The 24,129-nt window shown below is 36.1% G+C and overlaps 1 protein-coding gene and 1 pseudogene across 1 annotated transcript; one reads left to right on the forward strand and one right to left on the reverse strand.

Moving 5' to 3' along the window:
• Window positions 1-132: 132 nt before the first annotated feature.
• Window positions 133-1,866, reverse strand: LOC147826104 (uncharacterized; annotated as a pseudogene).
• Window positions 137-22,483, forward strand: Rab14 (RAB14, member RAS oncogene family). The gene is made up of 8 exons (XM_004849460.4): window positions 137-294; window positions 8,947-9,005; window positions 9,835-9,888; window positions 10,976-11,153; window positions 15,268-15,334; window positions 18,857-18,944; window positions 19,275-19,305; window positions 20,260-22,483. Exons 2-8 carry the CDS (start codon window positions 8,954-8,956, stop codon window positions 20,435-20,437), a joined length of 648 nt encoding a protein of 215 aa, XP_004849517.1. The 5' UTR covers window positions 137-294; window positions 8,947-8,953; the 3' UTR covers window positions 20,438-22,483.
• Window positions 22,484-24,129: the final 1,646 nt, after the last annotated feature.

Genomic DNA, 24,129 nt, shown 5'->3' on the forward strand with positions numbered 1-24,129 from the left:
ATCCTCCCCCCTTCTTTTGTGGTCCGGCCCATTGCGAGGGTGACAGGAAACCCTGTGCAGGGAGCGCCGCCATCTTGGACCAGCCCGAGGAAGATCCTGAGGGAGCCGCAGGAGCAGTCGCCGCTGCCACCGCTACTGCCGCCCGTGCGCCTGCACCTCCGGGCCAGCCCGCCTACCTGCCGGGGCCTCGGCCGACCGCCCCCACCCCCTCTCCCGCCGCGTCCTCCCTGCTCTTCCTCGTCCTGACGCCCCCCTCCCGCCCGGAAAGCTGCCCAGCCACCAGCAGCCCCCCAGGTAACCCAGGCCTTCCGCAGTGTCCGTCCGGCCCGGGCCACCTCGCCCGACCTTTCCGAGGGGCGGGAGTGGCGACGGCGGCGTATAGGGCCGCAGGCGGGCGGCGCCCGGGGTCCGGGCCTGCAGCCCTCGGCGGGCCCGGGGGTCGGCAGAGGGAGCCTGACAGGACGCTGTGCGGGGGCGCAGGTGTCCCCCGCGCTGCCCCGGACCCTCGGGTACCTGGCCCGGCGCAGGGCTCCGGCGTGCGGGAAGGTCGTGTTCGCCTCGCCCGCCTCTTGCAGCCTCCCGGCCCTGGGGGCAGAGCCGCGGTCCCGCAGGCCCCTCTGCTGCCGCCTGTCCCGAGGCTGCAGGCCGCCCGCTTGGTGTTTACCCACGCGAGCCCCAGAAGTGGCAGTCCCACCCTAGAGGCCGCGTCTGTCCCCGAGCACAAAAGGCAGCACCACGCAGCCTCCCCGGCGTCTCGCGCCGGCTTCGGTGTCCTTGTGAGTGGGAACAGGGTCTCTGGATTCGTGCTTGGGAGCTTTGGGTTTTGGTAGTTCCTCTAAAGCCTGTGGACTTCCTTTACGGCCCAAATCCTGCGTAGTAACTAGAACTAAAGAGGGAAAAAAGTTTTGGCGTTTCTAGCATTTAAGGAGATGGATCAAGAGCGTTCCAAGGGTTTGCATTTTACTGTGCCAGGCACGGATTTAGGTATGTTCACACGTTTATCCTGCCCCGGGGAGCCCTGGGAGATAAGTTGAGTTACCCTGTTTTCTAAGGGAAGGGGGGCGACAGAGGCCTGAAGTTGAGATGTAGCTGGTTAATGGTTCTTCATATTGGCCTCTCTACACTAGCTGGTGTATTCTGTACTACGCAGCTTGAGACCAGGGTTACGAACTGACTATGGCGGGTGGAGGCAATTTAATTCCTTTTTTCTTGTTTGCATTGTATTACAACTGATTACCCCTTTATGGCCTAAAGTCTGTCGTGTCAGCTGTTCTGTTGCCAAATCCTCATTTTCCCAACCTCAGAGGAAAGACGGCAGTACATATTTCCATTTTTTTATATGAAGATAAAACAGGTTCCAAGAAGGCAGGTGCTTTCCTGCTCGTCCCACAGCAAGAATCAGAACCAGATTTGACGAAGTTTACTGTTCATTGCATTACTGTTCCAGCTACAGTATCTTTTATTTAGATGAGGTTGAGGACAGACTTGACCTAGGAATAATCTAGCTCCTAATCTTCTTCCCTCCAAGCCTTTCCAGCGTTTTTTCTTCACATTTCTGCTTGGACCTTTTTATCTGTGCATGCCTTGAGGCATGTAGTGGTTGAGATTTTGGAGTCTTAATGCCTAGGGTTCTTACTCTCCTATACTGTCACTTCCTAGTTAGTTAAGTGACCTTAAGCAAGTTATCTAACCTCTAAGACTGTGTCCTTATCTATGAAGGGAATAGTTGTACTTAAATTGTAGAGTTGTTTTGAGGATTAAATGGATTTAAAGAAAATCCTTGGGGGGGGGGGAGAAAAAAGAAAACCCTTAGCACATTGCTTGACTTACAGTAAATGTCCCAGTGTCCGTACCTTTGCCCACCATGTGACACCTTTTGAATGAATGAGAGGAGCGTGGCTTTGGAGAGCTGTGGAATTAGACCTAGATTTTAATTCTAGCTCTCCATTTAATGATATATAACCACAAACATATTGCTTCTCTGACTTGATTCTTATTTGTAAAGTGAGTTTTTTAGGATTAGAGATTGTTTATAAAGTAGCTGGCATATATTAGGTACTCAGTAAATAGTTATTACAAATGCAAAACCTTAAATTCTAGTAGCTACTAAAGATTCTTTGCAATTAAAGTTAGATTTTAAAATGTTTTTGCTTTTTATATTCCATGTATAGTTTTTAGAATCATTCCATACTTCAATTTTCTGAAAACTTTTTTTAAATATAAAATATCTTTGGAAAATCTTAAATATGTAAGATAAAATGTTAAAATTAGGATTTTTGAGAGATACTTCATTTTTTAAAAACACTTGAAATGTTTTTATGTGATTTAAAATGTCAGCCATGGCAAGAGACAATTTACAAACAGACATGTTAGAGATAAAATTGCATTTTACTTTTTTTTTTTTTGGTACCGGGGATCGAACTGGGGTCCTTGCATTTGCACAGTAGGCGGCGAAACCACTGAGCTATATCCCCAGCCCTGCATTTTGCTTTTTAAAAACCTTTTTATTCTAGGTAATTTTAAATTATGCAAAATAAAATAGTGTTTTGAGCATTCCTATACTCATAAGCCAGTGTCAACAGTGATCTGCTTTGCTTCATCTGTGTACATTGGTACCATCCATACTTAATTATATGAAAGCAAATCTCAGACATGTTAGTAAAATTTTCACTATTATTAATCTTTGTAACTGTAGTGCATGCAAGGTTTTTAAAATTTTTTTGTGGCTCTTGTTAAGTACTTCTGTGAATAAAGGTGCAATACTGGGATACTGCATTTTCTATTTATAGCTTACCAACATAATTAGCTGGAAGATTTTGCCTTCCTCTGGATACATTGAGCAATTTAGTGTTTTTAATCATTCACATTACTGTGTATATAAAAGTATATTAAATATCTTGTGAAATGTCAGGTTTTTTTTTTAATGGATTTCTGGAGTGGGGTATTTGTAGAGGTTTCAATACTGTTGCAGAAATTAAACTGACCCACTCAATATGTTTAGGTTAACTGTACAAGTTTTGTGTCCCCCTGACTGACAAATCAAGTAGCATTCTACTTTAGTGGGGCTGTGAGCAAATCAGATTGCTTCTGTTCTTGAGGTCTACAAAGGCGGTGACATTTTTGTCTATTTTGACTGTTATTGTCAAGGTCCACTGCAGTGCTTTGTATTTAGTACATACTCAACAGGTATTTTTTTTTTCCTTTGGTACCTGGGGATCAAAGGCAGGACCTTGAGCTTGCAAGGCAGGCTTGGTACCACTGAGCTAAATCCCCGCCCCCATCAACAGGTATTTTTATGTTGGAATCACAAAAGTTCTGTCTTGGTTCTGGTGTTTTTAATAAAATGTCTTGCATGTAAAACAAAACAAAAAACTGTAAACAATGAGGAAGATGCAACTACCAGGCATATTTAATAGTTTGCATTTTCCGGCTGTCTGGAGTTATGTAAAAATTACATAGTAACATGTGTTCTAAGGAGTAGAATAAAATAGCTATTAAATAGTGTGGAAGACATAATGTAGAAGCAAACTCAAAAAGGAGTTACACTAAACAAAAAAAAAAATGAAAAAAAATGTCCTCTCCTATTGGATTTTTTTTTGTTGAGGCCAGTTATGTGTCTAGCTTCATGTGATGTTCCCCATATTATCAGTAAATGCAGAAATAATGTTGGAAATGTTCTAAGTTAATAGTTTCATTTTTTACCTCTTCAATTCTCAGCCCATGCATTCATTTTTTACAGTTAGGTTTGTATTCCACATTTTGTGCATGTAGGGTTTAAATGTGTGTATGCTTGAAAATGAGGTGTGCTATTGCATGAAATGCTGCGACATGCTTTATTTTTACTTAACAAAATTGTGTATATATTTTCAGATTAATTCATATAAATCTAAATGGTTTTTTATAGTATGTGCATATTTCATACTACAGATGTACTTTATTCAGCCATTTCTTTGTTGATGGGAATGTTGATTATTTGTTTTTTTGCTGTAAAAATGATGCATTAAGTGCACTTATACTTGTAATCTATGGACTGAACCTTTTGTTTCCGTAGCATGCTTCTAAGTGGATTTCTGGCCCAAAGGATGATTTGGACTATATTTAGGATATTTAAATTTACTAATAGCGTTAAAAAAATGTGGCATTTCAGAATTGTAAGCAGTGTGTTTGGAAATATCTACCTTCACATCTGTACTTGTACATCTCAGAATTAGTCATATGTACCGGTATGTATGTATAATCTTATTTGAGAAGGTGTCTGATTTAGTGAAAGGAGACCATGTGCTTTTTTGGCACAACAATGATTAATATTTAATATTTGTTGAGTAACCATTTAGGTCTAAATGTAGCGACCTGGAAATCCATCCTTTTGTTAAGTGGAAAAAAAGTTACAAATTAAGGGGGCCACTTGCATATAAGCACAATTAGGAGTGTTTATTCTGCATTCAGTAAACGTTTCTGTTGACAGCTGAGAAGTTTGTTTAACTATATATGCCTTTTTTTTTTTGGTACTGGGGATTGACCCTGCCCAGTGAGGCAGGTGCAGTGCCACTGAGCTAAATCCCAGCCCATTGTCTACCTGTATATGCCTTTGTAAGCTATTTTAGGTAGGGAAAAATCATACTTTTTTTTTTTTTTAAATCATACTCTTTGGCATCAGATATGGGCTCAGTTTCTGTCTAACTTTGTAATACTGGCCAGATTGGGGAATGTCTCTCAATTTCAGTTTCTTCAATTTTTATGTGGAAATGATGATATTTAGTCTTCACATTAGTAAGAATTATGAGTTACATAAGACAATATAGAGAAAAGTAGTGCAGACTATCACATTGAGTGTTCCCTTTAACTTAAGTATCTAAAATTATTGCTACAAGTATTACACTATTTGTGTCTACAAAATTATCAGAGTATATCTTCTTAATGTAATTATTTAATACTTCTTCAGAATATTAAATTAGAACTGAGTGAACTGAGAAAGATCTGTCCCACAGCATTATTACAGAGCTTCATTCATGTTGTACCTCAACCCTATGTGGAGGGAGTAGGATAGTACAGTGCTTAAGAGGGGATCTCTGCAGGCAAAACAGGGATAGATTCATTGCAGACTTACATTTAAATTGTAACTGCACATGTTACTTAACTGTTGAGTCTTATTTCTTTCCTCATCTGTAAGATGAAGATAGTAAACTGTCTTATAATGATAGTAGTAATGATTAATGAAATCATATATAAAGTGTTTATTTAGCACATTGCTTAAAGTATATTGTGTCCATAACAGTTTTATTAGTGTTCACTTGTTGAATAGGTATTTAATGCCTGTTGTCTGGTGTAGTAATCTTTTTCTTAAAGAAATCTTACCTGTGTGCCAATTTTATTCAAATGGTTTTTCTAAAAAGTGGAAGCGGGTGCATTTTAATTACACCAGTAGTTGTATACAAATTATAGGATATTACCAAATTTTTTTAATCGGTAAAAATTGTAATGTTTAGTGGACTTGTGTTTCAGTGTTTAAAATAAATCAGCATTTCTTCCCCTTTTTTGAACCTTTGGGTTCTCAGAGAAAATAAAGCAAAAGCACTCTTCAGTCACAAGGGAAAATTTTTTCCCCCTTCTAAAACTGAGCAAAAGTGTATTTTTTACCTTACTAATAATATGTTTCATATTTGAGAAATGAGGTTGAGGAAATCATTGGGATTTTTTGTTTTGTTTTTATATTAGTTAGTACATTTTAGGTATACAGTACATTTACCATTGGGTGTTTGTACCTGAACATGGTGTATCCTAGTTCTTATTTTTTTCCCCTATTACCTATGTGCCCTTCACCCCCACCACCCTTCCCTATTTACATAGACTTTGTTTCCTTTTTTTTTCTTTCTTATAATTTTTCCTTTCCCTTCTTCCTTTTCCCCTTCCCCTCCCGCCACCCCTACACCTTTGGACCTTTTCCTATTTCAAATTATCAATTATTCATTTTAATCATTTTCATCCTTATTTACACTTTCAGTTTCTCACACTAGAGAAACTATTCAGTATTTACACGTGTGTCCTATTTATTTCACTTGAGTATGGCGTCAATATGCATCCATTTAGCTATAAATGACTCTAGTTTTTCATTCTTTATGGCTGAGTAGTACTCCATTTTATAAAAAATCCACATCTTCTTTATCCAGTTTCCAGTTGATGGGCATTTGGGCTGTTTCCAAACTTTAGCTATTACAAACTGTGCCACTATAAACATAGGTGCACATATATCGCTGTGGTATGATTCTTTTAATTCTTTGGGGAAGATTCCCAGTAGGGGAATAGCTGGGTCAAATGGGACCTCTAGTCCTAGTTCTTTGAGGTATCTCCATACGGATGAGAAATCCATTGTTAAAGCAATGTTGTTAAACATAGTTAAAAGGGAAACAGTTAAAAGGGACCCTTTGAATATAGTTCTCAAATGTATGATTTTGACTGAATGTATCTGTGAACTATGGGAATATATTTAAACCTACCAGTTTCTTAGAATAAGAAAAGGAGGACTTATTACTCAGTGGCTACAGTGTTAGATGTTTTCTGCCTTCTTTGTGTACAGAAGTTAATGAGTTTTTGAGTAATTTTCCTCTAATTCTTTTAGGATTTTTATTGTAATTTTTAAAAAACTGGAGACCAAAAATTGTCTGATGAAATGAAGACACAGTGCTGATATTCTACCTGAAATGGTGTTTATTTTGTTTTGAAATGTTTGTATTAATGCTTAAAATTATTTTTTTAAATTAGTTATCTTTGTAGATAATGTTTTGCCTAGTAATTAGCAGGTACACAAATTATTACAACTATAATTGGGTTATAATTTCATGTTTAGACCATTTGAAGTATAAATTGGAATTATTAGAGGCCATATTAGTGTGTGTGTATGTGTGCATGCTGCGGATTGAACTCAGCACCTTGTGCATGCTAAGCCTGTGTTCTACTACTTCATGCCCCAAACCCCTGTAATTTTAACAGTAAAATAGAAGGAAACAAAGAATGTAAAGCTATAACTTTTAGTTACAAGAGGGAAGAGAAATAGGAAAATCAAGAGGAAGAGCATAGTAGATACAGTAATTCAGGGTTGACCAATTACTTTTACACAAGTTTGAATAGGGAAAGAATTTTAAGAATTAAAATTTATTAGACAGAGTCTGTACTCCTTTCACACAGAAAAGGTAAGGCTGGTTAAGAAGTTAATAACCTTGAAATATTATTTCTAATTTAAGAGATTTTTTTTTTTTGCCTTGTTAGCATCTGTTTCCGAGAGCTGGTGAATAATTCAGAGCAAGTTTAGCTTCAAGAACAAGTTCATTTTTAAGTTTTGCATCACTGGTGTCTGGAAAAGAAGTGAAAGTTGTCCTCAGAATTGTAGTTAATCTAACTAGAAAAACTCCTTCTCCTGAAAGAACTGGTTAAGGAAGTTTTCTGTGATGTAGAAGACTGATTATAAATGTGTTACAACATGCCAGGCTGGAGTGGGGAGCAAGGCACCTATTTGTACTGAGTGTAATACCTTCATATAGCTAAGTAAGAAGACTATATTATGTTCAGGGATTGTTCAATAACTTATTATAATTAAGAAGTTCCTCTTTCTTGATGATCATTTATGGTAAACATTCTACAGGTTAAATTTTTTCTTAGCTTCATAGATATTTTATTTGAAATACAGTATATAATGTGTTAATTTCAACAAAGGACTTTCTCCAGTCATATCACACTGTGTAATGTGATATTGACCAGTACTGTACAAATCAAATTTTTTTAAATAGGTTAAGTTTATATATATGGAATTTTTTACTTTCCTTAAGCTGAAAACTGATAATAAATTTTATTAGAAGTTACTACTGATATTAGAGTTTATCCTTTGTTTCTCTAGCACTTAGCACAGTGTCTGACATACTGAATTATTTAGAGAGATTTTTTGTTGTTGAGTATGGTTCTTGGTGTATATGTCTCAGGCTGGTTGCAAGCAGTGAGTCCTGTCTCAGCCTCTTGAGTAGCTGAAACTAGAGGCATTTGCCACCATCCCCTGCTCAGAAAAAATTTTTTTTAAATTATTAAAATAAATGTTTAGGGCCAGGGATTTAACTCAGTGGTTCTGGCGCCCGCCACCCAAGCACAAGGTCCCGAGTTTGATTCCTGGTACCAAAAAAAAAATAAAATAAATGTTTAGGTTAAGTCTGTGAGGTTAAGGAATGGGGCTGTAATCTTTTAAAATATCTTATTATAGAAACTTCAAAAATTTTAAAGGACAAGTGTAAGTAGTATTTCTTACCTCCTAGGATAGTATATAGCAGGCACTTAGTGTATTGTTACTCTACAAGTTTTATATAAGTTCAGCCATATGAAATTGCCAGTAATAATTGACATCCCTTCTTTTTTTAATCTGTAAGAATTTTATGTGATTTAACCTAATTTTAACATCAGAATTTAAAAGTTATGCTTGTAAGTAGTGGTTACTTTTTATACCATTCTGTTTAAAACCATTTCTGACAAGTGGACTATCAGAACCTAATTGATCAGTTATCAGAGAAGGGGATCTTAAGGGAGAGATGATTATAGTGATGTTTAGCTTAAATTTATATAAAGATTTTCTTGTTTGTAGTTTTCCAAACTAACATTTCTTTTTGCTATTTCCTGAAGTGAAATATTGGAGTTTTGGGTATATATATTTTCTCATTTCTTTGAATAAATGCATGAGGATGTTATAACATTCATTCAGGAGTTTTTGTTTATTGATCAATTTGGGAAATACAGTTTTACTGACTTACTGTAACCAACATTTTGTTTGTAATCAGGATACTTTAGTATATATTTATATACACATATATATGTATCTTTACAGAACATTTTTTTTCAAAGGATAGCAGTGATAAATGTGGATAATTTGTGTGTACTTTCTTTCTGAAGTAATACAGTTTTCTTTGTTTTTAGTGCCACCATGGCAACTGCACCATACAACTACTCTTACATCTTTAAATATATTATTATTGGTAAGTTTATTTAACTTACACTCTCATTCCCTGGGAAGGTTAACATACAGAACATTTGAAACATACCACTACAGAAGAAGTGAACTATGTCTTACTTTAGAACTAAACTTTGATGAAGCTAAGTGTAGCTTTTACATTGTGGCCCTGGATACTTCTGTAGTATAGTGCTGGGTTAATGGAAATGAGGTTAATTTCTTAGTAGGACTAACATATTCCAAAAGTACTATGAAAGTCTCTACCAAAATTGGTAGAGAACATTGTTTCATTCAAAATAAGTTATATAGTACACATAAAATTATTGGTATTTTTCCCTTAAATTTCAAGAAGGTTATGCTCATACTAAGTTTTAATGCTGTTTATCCATGCATAGTTGTAAGATTACAGATGAAAGGGCCAGGGATTTAGTTCAGTGAAAGTCCAAATGCTTTTCAATGAATTCGTCACATTACAGCAGTTTGCTGTATTATTAAGTTTATGTAATTTTGTAATACTTCAGGCTTTTATTATGGTTTGTTTTTATGTAATATAAATTAATTATTTTATTTTATGAAATTCTACAAAAAAATACAAAAATTGAGAGGTAAGACAAGACCAGTTATTTTGGGGTGTCGTATGCTGCCTTATTTGTTACTCTTTTTCCTCTGTGCATGGGTTAAGGAGGAGGAACTCATAAAACTTTGAAAGAGTTTAAAAATTTAAAAAGTATCCCAGAAACTTTTTTTTTCCTCAGAAACTTTTGATGTGTTATGGTAAGGGAAATAGCAGTCATTGCGTATAAGGGTATAAAATTGAGAAATTTAATTGCCGCTTCATGCTTTTTTTTAAACAGGGGACATGGGAGTAGGAAAATCTTGCTTGCTTCATCAGTTTACAGAAAAAAAATGTAAGTTCAATATGTGAGGTAAAACAGTACTTTTCTTTATTATCACATTTCTACTTTTTAAACAATCATTTTCATTGTGCTTTATGCATTTAAATATAGTCTTTTCCTATATTTGCACTTTTCCCTTAGGTACCGTGATTTTTTAAGTAGGTGCAGATGAAATGAAATATTACCACTGGTATTTTAGACTGTTGACTTGTATGTGATATATAATCTGATCCACTTGTTGAGATTTTATAATGATCAAAACAAAGTTAATTTTTTTTAAATACATAGAACAATTGTCAAATTTAAATCTTATTATTCTTTCATTTTGTTACAGAAATTTGTTATCTCATTATAGAGTATTTGGTGCATATATAATTTGTTAACTCAGATGTGAGATACTTAAAATAGTATTCTTCTATGTTCCCCGACCTGTTAAAATTCAGAGTACAGCTCTTATCTCGGGTGACAGAGTAAGGGGCCAATTTATAGTAACTGATGTGCTAAATATACTTGAAATTGTTTCTATATTGTTAAAATTATTTCTATAGCATTTTTGTGCTGCTTAACATAGAGTTGTTGTTATTGTTTTTTTGGGTTTTTTGTACCTGGAATTGGACTCAGGGCCTTGTGCTTGCCAGGCAGGCACTGTGCTGCTGAGCTATATTTCTGACCTGCCATAGAGGGGTTTTTTTTTGGTACCAGGGATTGAACTCAGGCCCTTGGCGCTTGCAAGGCAGGCGGCAGAACCACTGAGCTAAATCCTTGGCCCTGCCTGTTTTAATAAATAAAGTTTTACTGGGAAATAAGCATATCTATTTTATGTATTGTCTGTGACTCCTTTCATGTTTCAGAGGAAGGTTTGAGTAGTTGTGAGAGAGACCTTTTGGCCCACAAAACTTAAAAATGTTTATCTTTTGGCTCTTTACAGAAGTTTTGCTAACCCTTACTCTAGTCCAGTCACATTTATTTCCCTGACTTCTAAATCTTTGCTGTGCCACCTCCCCAAGTGGTAGAATTAGCCTTTAGCTTATAAATATTAGTATTTAACTCCACTAGTCTTAAGTTTTCTGAAAGGTGGGATTTTTTTCCCCCCTTACAGTTATGGCTGATTGTCCTCACACAATTGGTGTTGAATTTGGTACAAGAATTATTGAAGTTAGTGGCCAAAAAATCAAACTGCAGATATGGGATACAGCAGGACAAGAGCGGTTTAGAGCTGTTACACGAAGCTACTACAGAGGAGCTGCAGGTGCACTTATGGTGTATGATATCACTAGGTAAGAGGTGAATAACTTTTCAATCTTTATACTTTACAATAGAATTTACCCTGGTTAATGTTTCTTTTTTAATTGATGTAGGCATTCCTTAATTTGTAATTGGATGACTAAATGCATTTATAATTTGGCTTCTCTAAGTTGCATTTATAATTTGGCTTTTAAGTTGCTGTGTAAAACTTGATATAACATGTTAATTTTATTTTCTGAAAGCTAGTGTGATTGAAGAAAAAATTTAGATGGTGAGTTCAGAACTGAATACAGTTCTGAAAAGCAGTATCACTTGAACTGTTTCAGAAACATTTTTTTGTGTGTGTGTGGTACTTGGGATTGAACTCAGCCTCATGTGTGCTAAGCAGGTGCTGTACCATTGAGCTATGTAACCTCAGTCCTTTTTATTTTGAGACAAGTTCTTGGTGAGTTGCCCAGGCCTCAGCCTCCTGAGTAGATGGGATTACAGAGGTGTGTACCATGATGCTTGGCTATGACAAATGATTTGTATGAAACTTTTTTTCACTTAAGTAGGAAGTAAGCAGTTTCTTGAGTCTGTTTGGTGTTTAGCATTAAAATTTACACTTTCTGAAAATAAGGCCAAAGAAAGAATTAAATATATAATTTTGTTAATTGGGTATAATGGACTATAAAGAGATCTCATGAAACACACGACTTTTTTTTAAACTTTAGTGGTGATTTATAGATAACACTTGAATTTTTAATTGTTTTGCTTAAATTCTTTTTTTGTCCTAACATGGATTGAAGTGATTTAAAATGTTACCTTGGGCTTAGCGCAAGTATTTGAGGATTTAGCTCAATGGTGTTATGCCTGCTTCACAGGCGCAAGGTCCTGAGTTCCTGAGTTCCCCACTACCGCAAAAAAATAAAAAGATAAAATGCTACCTGCAGCAGGATTAAATTTATGTCAACATCAGGCCGGGGATTTAGTGCAGTGGCACTCATAAGCTCAAGGTCCTGAGTTTGATCCCCAGTACTGGGAAAAAAACCCTTTTATGTCAGCATGGCTGTTTCTGGAAACTCAAAGCAGTTGATAAAAACTAACAAAGCTGGTCTGTAAAGGTTTGACTTTGGAGAACATGGAAAATTGCCACTCCATTAGATTCTGTGCTGTTAAATGAACCCTCTCTCTTGTTTATGGAGAGTAGTCAAAAGCAGCATGACTCTTTGAGGGGGTAGAGATAGGTGAGTGGGACCAAGTGATAATTACTTTGAAGCATATTTCTGTTTGGGAAATGCTTTATACTTTTCCTCTCAAAGAGTCACAGTGTACATTAGCATGTTAGGACCCTGAGAAGTTATGTAGTCAGAAAACTTTTTACTGTTTAATTTGGTGTTTCTTATGTATTTTACTGAGGAACACACTTTGGGAAATGGTGCCTTAGAATAAAGAGTGTCTTCCTGTAATTATAGTACATAAAGTCTCAGTAAATTCTAGAACTGGATGGTCTTGGCAAAACAGTGAGCCAAGCCTTAATGGTCCTCACTGAAGCCAGGTGGTTGGTAACATGATGAGTGAATGATACTGTAGAATGACTGTTAAAGAACCTGACCATCTGTGCAGAACTGTCTTATTTTATGAGTACGGCATTCCTGAAGGCTTGTATAATTAAAAACTCCATGCATTATTAATTTAAATATGATGTGTGCTTGAAATGTAATTTGTTTTCGCTTTTAAACATATCCTTTAAGCATAGTAAATACAGTAAAATCTGTGTCTACTGCAGGCACCAGAAGTGTTTTATGTAGAAACAACAGAAAAAACCATTAACTGATAAAGGATAAATATAATGTGATATATCCATATGACAGAATGTTTTTCAGCTTTAAAAGGGAATGAAATACTTATACATGCGACCTGTGGGTGAACCTTGAAAACATTATGCTAAATGAAAGAAACCAGACACAAAAGGGCATATATTTTATAATTCCATTTATGAAATACTCAGAATAGGCAAATGTAGAGACAGAAAGAAAATTCCCAAGGCATGGAGAATTATGCATATAGAATTTCTCTCTGGTCCTATAAAATGTTCTAGAATTAGATAGTGGTGATCAGTGCCCAACTTTGTGGATATGCTAAAAACAACAAAATTGTGTACTTGAATGTGGTAAGCTTTATATAGTACGATCATGACATCTCAGTGTAACTGTTACTGAAAAAAGGTACCTTAGCTGTAGACAGATGCTTTCTTTTTTTTTTGGTGCTTTCTTGATTTTGACACTTTATAGTATCATTGTCACTTTTTGATTTTATTGACATTGATATTGGAGTCATGGTGCCAGTTTTTCCCCCAATTTTTTCTTTTGGCAGTCCTTGACATTTTGCAAATATGGTAGTTCCTGTTTCAGTAATACTTATTTTTGACATTAACTATAATTGTTATGGGATGCTTTTCTAAGTTGACACCAAGCTTACCTTGGCAATTGTTTGGCTAAATCTGTTGGATATATCTAATATCCACCCCAAAGTCAGGAATATTTTAGTATTTTTTTTTTCAGCACTAGTACCTCCAACTAAGGAATATTTATTTGAATGACACCTGCATTATATTCACAGATTTAAAATTATGATTACAGTGAACTATAAACTAGTAACAATTACCTGACTCATGGGTAGAAATAAAGTACAGTACATGTAAATAATAATGTATTATATGATCTTGATAATACTAACAAAGGATGTGTATGTAGGCTTTTCTTTTTATTAGAATGGTGTCAGTTTATAATTCACCCCTCTTCCTGTTTTAAAATTTAAATTCATAGTCAGTATGTTTGGACTTAACATTTATACACAAAGAAAAACATTTTCGTTCTATAAAGTCACTGTTGACAAATATTGAACAGTGGTAAAAGCTTGTACTTCTATAAATATTTGACCATTGTTTGCTTAGAAAATGTTAAACTGTTGGGGAAATGAGGTTTGTGACTTTTTTTTTTTTGACGTTTAGGTAGGTAGTGACTTATGTACAATATGATATAATGCCTGCCCCCCCAAAAAAATCTGAGTAGGGAATTCTTTTCGTTTCCCACTGGAGAAAGTTTAAGTATTTGGAATAGTCAATATTACTGAGCACTAGCAGCTGGAAATCAGAAAATATATTTGCAAGGCTAAACTAGAAACACTATGAGGAAAAGCTTCTGGGCCTTATTCTGCTGTTTTAATTCTTTATGGGCTTCTGTTTATTCATGTGAAATGAACAGGATAGGTTAATGTTCTTTGGGTCTTCAAGTCAAACATTTTTAACTTCAGTAATCTTATTTTATTCTCTTTAGTAGATTTTAACGGTATAACATTGTAAATTGTACATTGCAGATGTTCCTCAGTTTAGTGATAGGTTTAGGTTCTGATAAAGTCAGAAAATTATAAATTATCATAAGTTTACCCAACTTTGGTATTTGAGTTGGTTTTTTATTTAGGGCTGATTTGGCAAATGAGCCAAATGAGTTTTTAAACTCTCCCTTAGAGAAAGGAGAGAAGTAATGCCAGTCTGAATCCCCAAACTGTCAGTAGAGTACAAAATTAGGATAAACTTTCTAATATGTGGGGACTTGAATTTCCAGTCAAATGTATTAAATGCCTTTAAAGGCTGTTTTTATGCTTTGTAGTTAATCTTTTATTGAGGAAAGATGAATTATGTACCATTTTACAGTGTGATTATCTTGGTGTCTAATTGAAATTTAAGGGCAGATACAAAAATGTTTTCCATTGACTGTCATTGGCTAGGCATATTGATAGTACTTCATATACATTTTGTGATTGAAAATCTAGATGATTTCAAGATCATTTTAATTTTGACTTCACATTAGAAATCCCGATTCAGAATTTTCTTTGCTTATTGATCTGTTTAGGATTGCTTTTAGATGTAAACAGTTTACTTCTGATATATTGTTAGCATAGCTGTTGGATATTGACTTATTTAAAAATGAGTTTGGCTGGACTTGAAAATTGTGTGTTTGCATTTCACATTGTTCTTCAGAGTAGTCAAATTGAAAAGAGACTTATGAACTATTTAAGTATATATTTTAAATATGTATTGGAATTTCTTTTTCTGTTTGATGATTGTATATGGAAGTCAGTAACTTTAAACTTTAACTTTTGCAGAAGAAGTACATATAACCATTTAAGCAGCTGGTTGACAGATGCAAGGAATCTCACCAATCCAAATACTGTAAGTTAAATAACATTTTACTATACAGAAAATTTAAGATACAAACTAACCCAAACAGGAAAGCCTTTTACTGGTGAGATTTTTACATTTGACATTATGAATGAGAGAATCTTTATTTTATTCTTGAATGAACTGAAGAAAACACTTTTCAGGTCTGACTGCCACTTCACTACTCTTGATTTTTGTTCATATTTTTGGGTTTAAAAAAATATGAACAGGGTGGTGATCTCATGTCAAGTGTACACTGAAATCTGAAATTATAGTTTTAGAAAGGCTTTGTATTAGTTTTGTAAAATATTAACATTGGAGGAAACTGGGCACAATGTACAAGGGATATCTGTTCTATTTCTTAGAACTATATGATTCTACAGTTATCATAAGACTTTAATTTTTAAAAATATTCTGCATGGTTTTTAAAAAGAGGCTTTTAACCAGACTGAGGTAATATTTATTGGGATTTTTATTTTTATTTATTTTTTATTGGTACTGGGGATCGAACTTGGGACCTTGCGCTTGCGATGCAGGCGGAGGAACCACTGAGCTCTAAATCCCTGGCCTTTATTGAGATTTTTAAAGGCCAGTCTCCATGCTAGATTCTGCAGTATGGAAAGATAAGCTCTTGTTCTTGGTCCCCAAGATGTTGAAATCTAGCTGAGAGAGAACCAGCAAGCATATATACAGATTGGTATGTTGCAAAGCAGATTGTGAAATGAGTTAGAAATAGTGACTGCTACAGTGTTGTGGAGCCAGGGATGAGCAGTGCCCTGTCGAGAAACCAGCTTTACAGAGGAATGGAGAGTGAGTTGGGTCTTGGGTAAGATTTCCTTAGATGCTAGGAAGGGTATTTTAGGAACAGTGAGAGGAAAACCACTGAGCTTCTCAAGAATAGGCCCTGTGTCTCATTTAGCTTTATACCCGCAGTGCCTCGTAGAAGCAAAGTTCGATATGTAATCAATGGTAAGATTGCACCTTATCAGGGAACAACAATTTAATAAAAATTAAAAGTCAGTTGACACAGCATGACTGCTCTGCTAGAACTGGGCCTAGAACTTTTTTTTCCATTGTCACATTAAACCCATTGTTGGTGTGCATACAAACTTATAGATGAATGTTCATTGCAGCTTTATTTGCAGAAGCCAAAAACTGGAAGCAATCCAGCTGGCCATAGATAGTGAATAAACAGTCTGGTACATCTGCACTATGGAGTATTACTCAGCCACACAGGAATGACTTGTTGGCACACGTAACAACTTAGATGGATGGCAAGGGCATTATGCTGAGTAAAAATCAGAAAACAAAACCAACAACATGACCACAATCTCAAAAGGCTGCATATTGAGTGATTCCATTTACAACATTTTCATAATGACAAAACTGTAGAGAGGGAGAACAAATTAGTGATTGATGGGGTTACTGATGGGGGTGGAACGTGGACTGGGTGTGACTATGAAGACAGCACAGAGCAGTGCCTCTGAAGAAGTGGGGCAGTTCTGTATCCTAATTATGGGGACAGAAATCTATACCTGTGATAAAATTGCATAGAACTATACATACAACCACACAGACAAAAGCATGTAAAAATTGAAATGTAAGGAGCTATAGAATGTACCAATGTCGATTTCCTAGTTTTGAGAGAATAAGGTGTAGTTGCTACCATTGGGGAAGGTGAGTAAAAGGTACACAAGATTTCTGATATTTTTTTGTGTGTGTGCCAGTCTGTAGTTACTTAAAGTAAAATGTTAAAAACAGAAAAACTCAGTGTAGAGGGCCCATGGAGGAGTGTAGTGAAAAAGTTAAGCATATTCTTTGTGCTTCTTTTATACCTTTCGAAATTTAACCAGATCTTCAGGAAGAAAAAATCTCTTTGAGGTACTGCTCAAATACTGTTGTCTTTCGTTTCTATGTAGAAGTTATATATTTTCTCATTTTATTGCTGTCTTTTGTACCTCAGTGTTACTAGCATGCCATTTTATGCATCCCCTGCAAGGAAATACAGAAAGTATTGAGAAGAAAGCAGTATTTTTCTTTTTTTCTTTTCCTTTCTCTTCCCACCTTTGTGTGGGGGGGGGGGCGGCGGGGTGCTGGGGATTGAAACTATGGCATGCTAACTACACACTCTACCAGTCCGAGCCCGGGAAGCAGTATTTCTTGTTTTGAGTGTCCTTTTAGTACATTGTCACTGTACCAGGCTGGATTCTAAAAAATTGATTTTTATTTGTGTCATTTTATTGTTCAAAAGACTAACAGGCTGTATGTAAACATGTTTCCCTTCTCACTGGGCACTTGTTCATATTAATTGAAGAATGTTCACTTTTGTTGTACTATTTTGCAAAAAGTTCACATGCAGGTAAAAATGTTTACTTCATTGGACACAGATTTTTAAGAGTGGAAGAGTAAAGTGCTGTAATTTAACATGAAAAAAATTCAGTGGTAGAAACCTTATAGTTAAAGCCATTCTTTCATAATGTGGACATTAATCTGTATTAGTATGTCTGTTGGCAAAGGGAAGTGGTTGGTGGTGTCCAAAATAAGCTTTATGTATACATATGTATATAGTTTATCCATAAATCCTAACTTTCCATACCCAAGTGAAAGTCAAAACTGCTGTTGCCCAAGGCTATATACTTTTTTCTTAAAGTTTTGCAGAGCTGTGGCACAACTTTTCTAGTGTAGATAATTCCAGAATGGATATAGGTGTGTAGTGTTTGGCCCTGGATTTGAATCTGTTTCCTTTGTGACCCCCTCCCACATCCAGCAGCCTCCTATAGATACATACAGAGATATTTATTACTAGTTGGTACAAACTTAGGCCTAAGGATAGTATAGGGTAGGACAGTATTTGTAGGTCACAATTTGGGTTTTCTACCTGGGTTCTAATATTTTACCACTGGCTTTTGGCAAGACCCATTGCTTTATTTGAGCTTTAATTTTCTTACCTGTATCCTGAAAGAGTTGAGCTAGTGGTTTTTTAATTTCCCAGGGGTTCCAGAATCTTTGAAAGCCTGATGAAAGTCGTCTTCCTTGGGGAAATGTCCATGTTTATGACATTTTGTGCTTAACTTCACAGCATTCCTATATCCCTTTACTCTTACTCAGAGAAATCATACTGTTGGCCTAGACCAGGTGTGAACTACAGCTTTTGGAACATGCTGGACCTACAGCCTGGTTTTGAATGCCCTGCAAGCTAAAAATGTTCGACATTTGTAAGGGGTTATAAACAACAACAACAAAAAAACCCAAAAACAGCAAAAAACAACAACAACAACAAAAAAAACAGAGAACATATAGGGTCCACAAACTGAAAAACACAGTCTGTTCTGTGTAGATAGTTGGTCAGCCACTGGCCTAGGTGTTTGCTAAGCTGCTTCTTAGTACTACTAATGCCTGGTGGATAATTGCTAATACTTGATTTCCTATTTTGGACCCAGTTTTTTCTGTCAAAATATTGGATTTCAGAATTTGCATTATTAGTTTAAATGGTTCTTTTGGTTTTAAGATGTCTTTCTTTTGATCACAAATTAGGTAATAATTCTCATAGGAAATAAAGCAGATTTGGAGGCACAGAGAGATGTTACGTATGAAGAAGCCAAACAGTTTGCTGAAGAAAATGGTAGGTTTATTTTTACTTAGTAGTCACACTTGGGAGAATTTCTAAGGCAGGGTGGAATTTGATACTGCAAGTTTGACAATTTTGAAAAAAATGCAGACTGCTCAAAAATCTCAAGAATGAGGAAATGTGTTTCTGTTTCTGTGAAATTCATCTTAGAATATAGTTATTTAAAACAAATACAAAGATGCCCTCCATCTCAATATCACATACTCTTTCATAAAATACTATGGTAAGAGTACTGACAGCTGATGGGAACCTATTCAGATGTAACTGGAAAGAGTGCTTTGTTAGTTTGAAATGTCCTAATTATAGTCTGAATTTTATTTTTAGGCTTATTGTTCCTTGAAGCAAGTGCAAAAACGTAAGTATGGCTGAAATACAGATCATGTTTCAGTTATATTCCCTTACTCAAAGTAGAACCATATATATGTAGAATGTATTATGTGTGTAATATTATATTATATGTGTGCTCAGGAAGAATAGTAAGCAAAAATCCCTTCCTGTTTCACATTTCAAAATAATGTGAATTTTTGTTACTTAAAACATCGTACTTTGATTATGCCTATTGGTAACCAGGTTAATAAATGAAACTTTGTATTTCCAGTGTTTGACTTTCACAACCAAGGTTGAGTTTGGCACTTTGGGCTGAAGCTTGGCTAACCTGTTCATACATTTCTGTTTATGTTAAAAAGCATGACTTAAAGAAATAGTGTCTAATTAGAAGCATAGTGAACATTTTCTAGTTGTTCTTCCCTGTCCTTTACTGGACCCCTAATATTTCCGATCATATTTCTTTATTGATTGAGACCAAAGTCCTTGCAGTGATGAGGGGAGGCTAACCTGTTTTTGTTTAGTCTTATTTGTACTGTTGGTTCCAAGAGAACTGATATGGCTAAGCATGACTGTGTCATCATCCCATGATAACGGCACAGTTCATGCTTGATCAGATCCATTTCTGGAATCCTGTGCAGCATGTTTAGAGAGACTTTATTTCTGTTTGGAGTGCCCTGCTTCAAAAATGGCCTATTTCATACAGTGTATGTTAACATACAGCATTTTAAATGATTAGAACACACATAATTATCCAAATAGGGTTTGTAGAAACAGTTCTTAGTACCATGTTCATAAGCTTTCCACCAAAATTTTCCCATGTTACTCTCTTAGTTCAGTCTTCTGGTAATCTCTTATTAGATAACAGTGGCTAAGTTGAAGACATCATGGCAGTTGACTAAAGGTTAGCAAAAGGTCAGTGTATAATGTCTTATTTTTTGCAGAAAAGTCTGGTTCATGAATAAAGTTATCATTTGCTTCTTAGGGGAGAGAATGTAGAAGATGCTTTTCTGGAGGCTGCCAAGAAAATCTATCAGAACATTCAGGATGGAAGCCTGGATCTGAATGCTGCTGAGTCTGGTGTACAACACAAACCCTCAGCCCCACAGGGAGGCCGGCTAACCAGTGAACCCCAACCCCAAAGAGAAGGCTGTGGCTGCTAGTGACCTCTTTGTTGTGGCCCCTCATTTGACCTTTCATCTCTATCTGTTGGAAGCAGTACTTTTTACTGCCTCGTTGTCTTCTGTACATCTTACTGGGTTTAATTAAAAGAGAAAAAACTCTGTTGTAAAAACAGTTTAACACAATACTAAACTGCTAAACAACTAGATGTAATCAGGTTATCAAAGGCAAGTAGAGTAATAAATCTCTCCTGCATGGTAAATCTAGACTTTTTTTCCCCCCTTGATTGTCCTCGTGATAGGTATGTCACCAATATATGATTTAAACTGAGCACTGATGCTGGACTTCACAATTTTTACCCTCCCTCTTTTGCAAGGCTTTGTCTTACTGTACGGTTTAATTTGATGATATCTCCGGCCTTTCTTCCCATCTTTAACTGTACGAGTATGTCTCTTTGTAGCTGATAAGTTCATTGCTGTGAAATGACTTCTGATGGTAGAGAAGGGGTTCTATAACTGCTTTTGTTTTTGTTGAATAAATTCCATTGTGGGGTGGCATTTTTCTTCATATTTGCTTCTGTCTTAGCCTTGCACAGGGAAAAATATCCATTTATCTTTTCTCTTGTGCTTAATAGCTTTATTTTTTTTTACATGATTTTATCCTTTTCTCTTTAACAAAGTAAATATGTATAAAATTTGAAGGAACCGAACTAACAACATTCTGTGTATATTATTTTAATGAAGAAAATAAATTGATTACTGGCATTGGAACAGTATAAAATACCAGTTTGTACAGTATGACCTGTATGTGACCATGTTATTCCCTTCCATTTCACACAAGGAAATAGACACAACTGCAGTTCACAAGTAGTACTGGCTACACCCTTGGTGCTGGCAGTTTGAGGACGCTGTGCTGGAAAAGAGCTCCTAGCGTCAGCAGATTAACACTAGCAGATTCTGTTCCATCTTTGCACTGTGGCTTACCTGCTGATTTTCTTAACTCTTCTTGTGCAATTGGCAATGTGCTAACCTGCTTTTCTCTTTTTGTAAACATTTTGCATTACAGGCTGCATTCTTGCCTTACTGTATAGAAAAAGAAAACAGGCTGGATTTATTATTGCACATTTTAAGCTTTTATACCTTTATCTTCTTGGAATGGTCAGATTCTAAACCAGATAGCCAGAACCACAAGTCAGCTATTAAGGGATTTTAAATTGTGCATTTTTAACACTGTAGTGAAATAATCCAGGGTTATCCCTTGTGTTGGTATGAGGGGCTATTTTATATCATGTTGGCATAAATTGTTTTGTAAATGGGAAAGTGTTTCTAATGGTGTTTCAGTGTTTGTGCTGATAAGTTACACTTTGCACTAGGTGGTTTGGCCACTGGAATATGCATTGTAAGAGAATCTTCTTTAGACAACAGACATTTGTTTACTAAGTTTGTTTCTGTTGATTTCTAACTGAGTGTATGGTTCAGTGGCGGGCAGTTGGGAAGTTATCTGAAGTATAGGACAGGTAAACCCCAGCGTATCTCATAAAATGCACTCAGTTCAACTGCTGTGTTTAAAGTACACATTTAAAATCCCTCTTTACAGACACTAAAGTAAAATTACATCTCTCTGGGTTATACACATGTAGTTCCAGAGTATTGTACAATGTTAAAGCCAAAACTAGAATGTGCAGAAAATAGGATTTGGATGGTTTGTGGACTCATCTTTATTTTTGTCTTTAACTTTTTAAAAAATAAGATTTCTGGAGTAGATTGACATGTTCTGTTAAAGACTTACAGTGATCCATTTTGCTTACGCTGTTGCATCACTAGGGATTCACCCAGGGACCATGACCTGCTGGTGTGTGTATATATTTACAAAACAAGACAAACCACCCATTGGGACATAAGGTGTAGCAATCACAAACTGAAGACTTTGGCTTATTTAGGTGCAATACCGATTCCCAAAGTTAATTACAGTGGGTCTGTTTTTGTGACAGAAGGATTTCAGACTGCTGTACTCTTCATTTGATGTAACAAAATGCTATTAATCTAAATATTTGTAAATAAAGTACCTGTATCTAGATTAAATTAAAACTGGTTGCATTATTTTCCGAACAATAGAATTTGTTAAGGTGAACAATTATCGGTGTGTCAGGGTTTTTGCAGAATTGTGCTTATTCATTATATGGAGAGAGGTCTATGTATGCAGCAAAAAAAAAAAAAAAAAAAAAAACCACTGAGTAATTGAGCTAGTTTTGTCCTTGTATTTGCTTTACCCTTGCAGTGTTTTCAGTTACTGCTTTAATTTGTGGTCAGCACAATTGGTGGCTGATAGTGTTCTCCCTTGACTGTACTTGGAGCCACATCCTACTATTTGCATGTGTAATCCCCTGTAATAAACTTGGGTGCTCAAAAATAGAGCAGATCATCATATTGTTACATGTGTGCCAGACAATAGGCAGAACATTTCAGAGGATGAAGTCTGAGCAGTTACTGCTTCTTTGGGTTGCCTGCTCCTCTGGATCACGTGGCATCCTTACTGCAAGGCCTCTGGTTAGTAATTGGTGCTTGCTACTGTTGATGCATTCCAGTAGTGTTCAAGTATTTTTCATGGATAATAAAGTATTTGATCCAGTAACCTTAATGGGGGGGTACTGGTTTTTGGTATTAACAGACTGTAAAAATTATTTTGAAAAATGGTTTTTTGAAATCAAATATTTGGTTCCATATACTGTATTCAATAACTCAATCTAATTCTTACATAAATTTTTTGAAAATGTTTTTGTTCATATATCTAGTTTTTTTAAAAAAATAGATGAATTGTTCCGTTCACTCACCTGAAACAGAAGCAAAGACCAAACTCCCTTCCATTCTTGTTCCTGTGGGTGTATAAAGGGTTTGTGTGGCAGTTTAGAGAAGACATTTTACCCTCATTTAGCATGGGCCTGGAAAATTGTGTCCTTAAGAACATCATTGTGAATAGGCCAGGGCTTTAAGCATTTTGCTAAGACATGAGAAAGTGAAATGAAGGCAAATGTGAATACAAAAGACAAATCATGTTTTGTTTTGGAAAGAAGTAACTTCTAGAAATACTGTACCAGTTAATAAATTGCATGTCACTTCTATAGTCTTTTATTTGGGGGGGGGTGCTTTTTTGAGACAGGTTCAGGCTGTATATATATAGTTATAGTTCAGGCTGGCCTTGAACTCACTATGTAGTCCAGGCTGGCCTTGAACTTGTGGCAATCCTCTTGCCTGAGCCTCCGAGTGGTGGAATTATAGATGTGTCCCATCATGCCCAGCCTACTTCTACAGTCTTTATCATAATTATCCTATATTTTAACGGTTCAGTTCTAGCCAAACAACTTTTTAGTGACATAAACAGTGGAGAGGGATTACTGTAGTATGTCCCTGTGTTGTGACGTACAGCGCTGGCTATGGCTCAAAAGCAGTCCAGTGGCCTAGAAGAGGAGTTCTTGGGAATATTTTTAAACTGAATCTATTACATATTTTCTCCTTGGGAATAACTGTTACCACACAACTGGATAGTAATTACTGTTTTGAAAGAAATGTAGATCATGGAGTTGAGCCATGAATTATAGTAATTTGCAGTCTGAATACTTTTTTTTCCCCTTTGATACCAGGGATCAAACTCAGGACCTTGCGCTTGTGAGGCAGGCTGCGGAACCACTGAGCTAAATCTCCAAGCCCTAGTCTGAATATTTTTAATATGAATTTAT

Source organism: Heterocephalus glaber, unplaced genomic scaffold (genome assembly GCF_053883595.1).
Source record: "Heterocephalus glaber isolate CG9 unplaced genomic scaffold, H.glaber_assembly_v1.0 deba00001479, whole genome shotgun sequence".
Lineage (NCBI taxonomy): Eukaryota > Metazoa > Chordata > Mammalia > Rodentia > Bathyergidae > Heterocephalus > Heterocephalus glaber.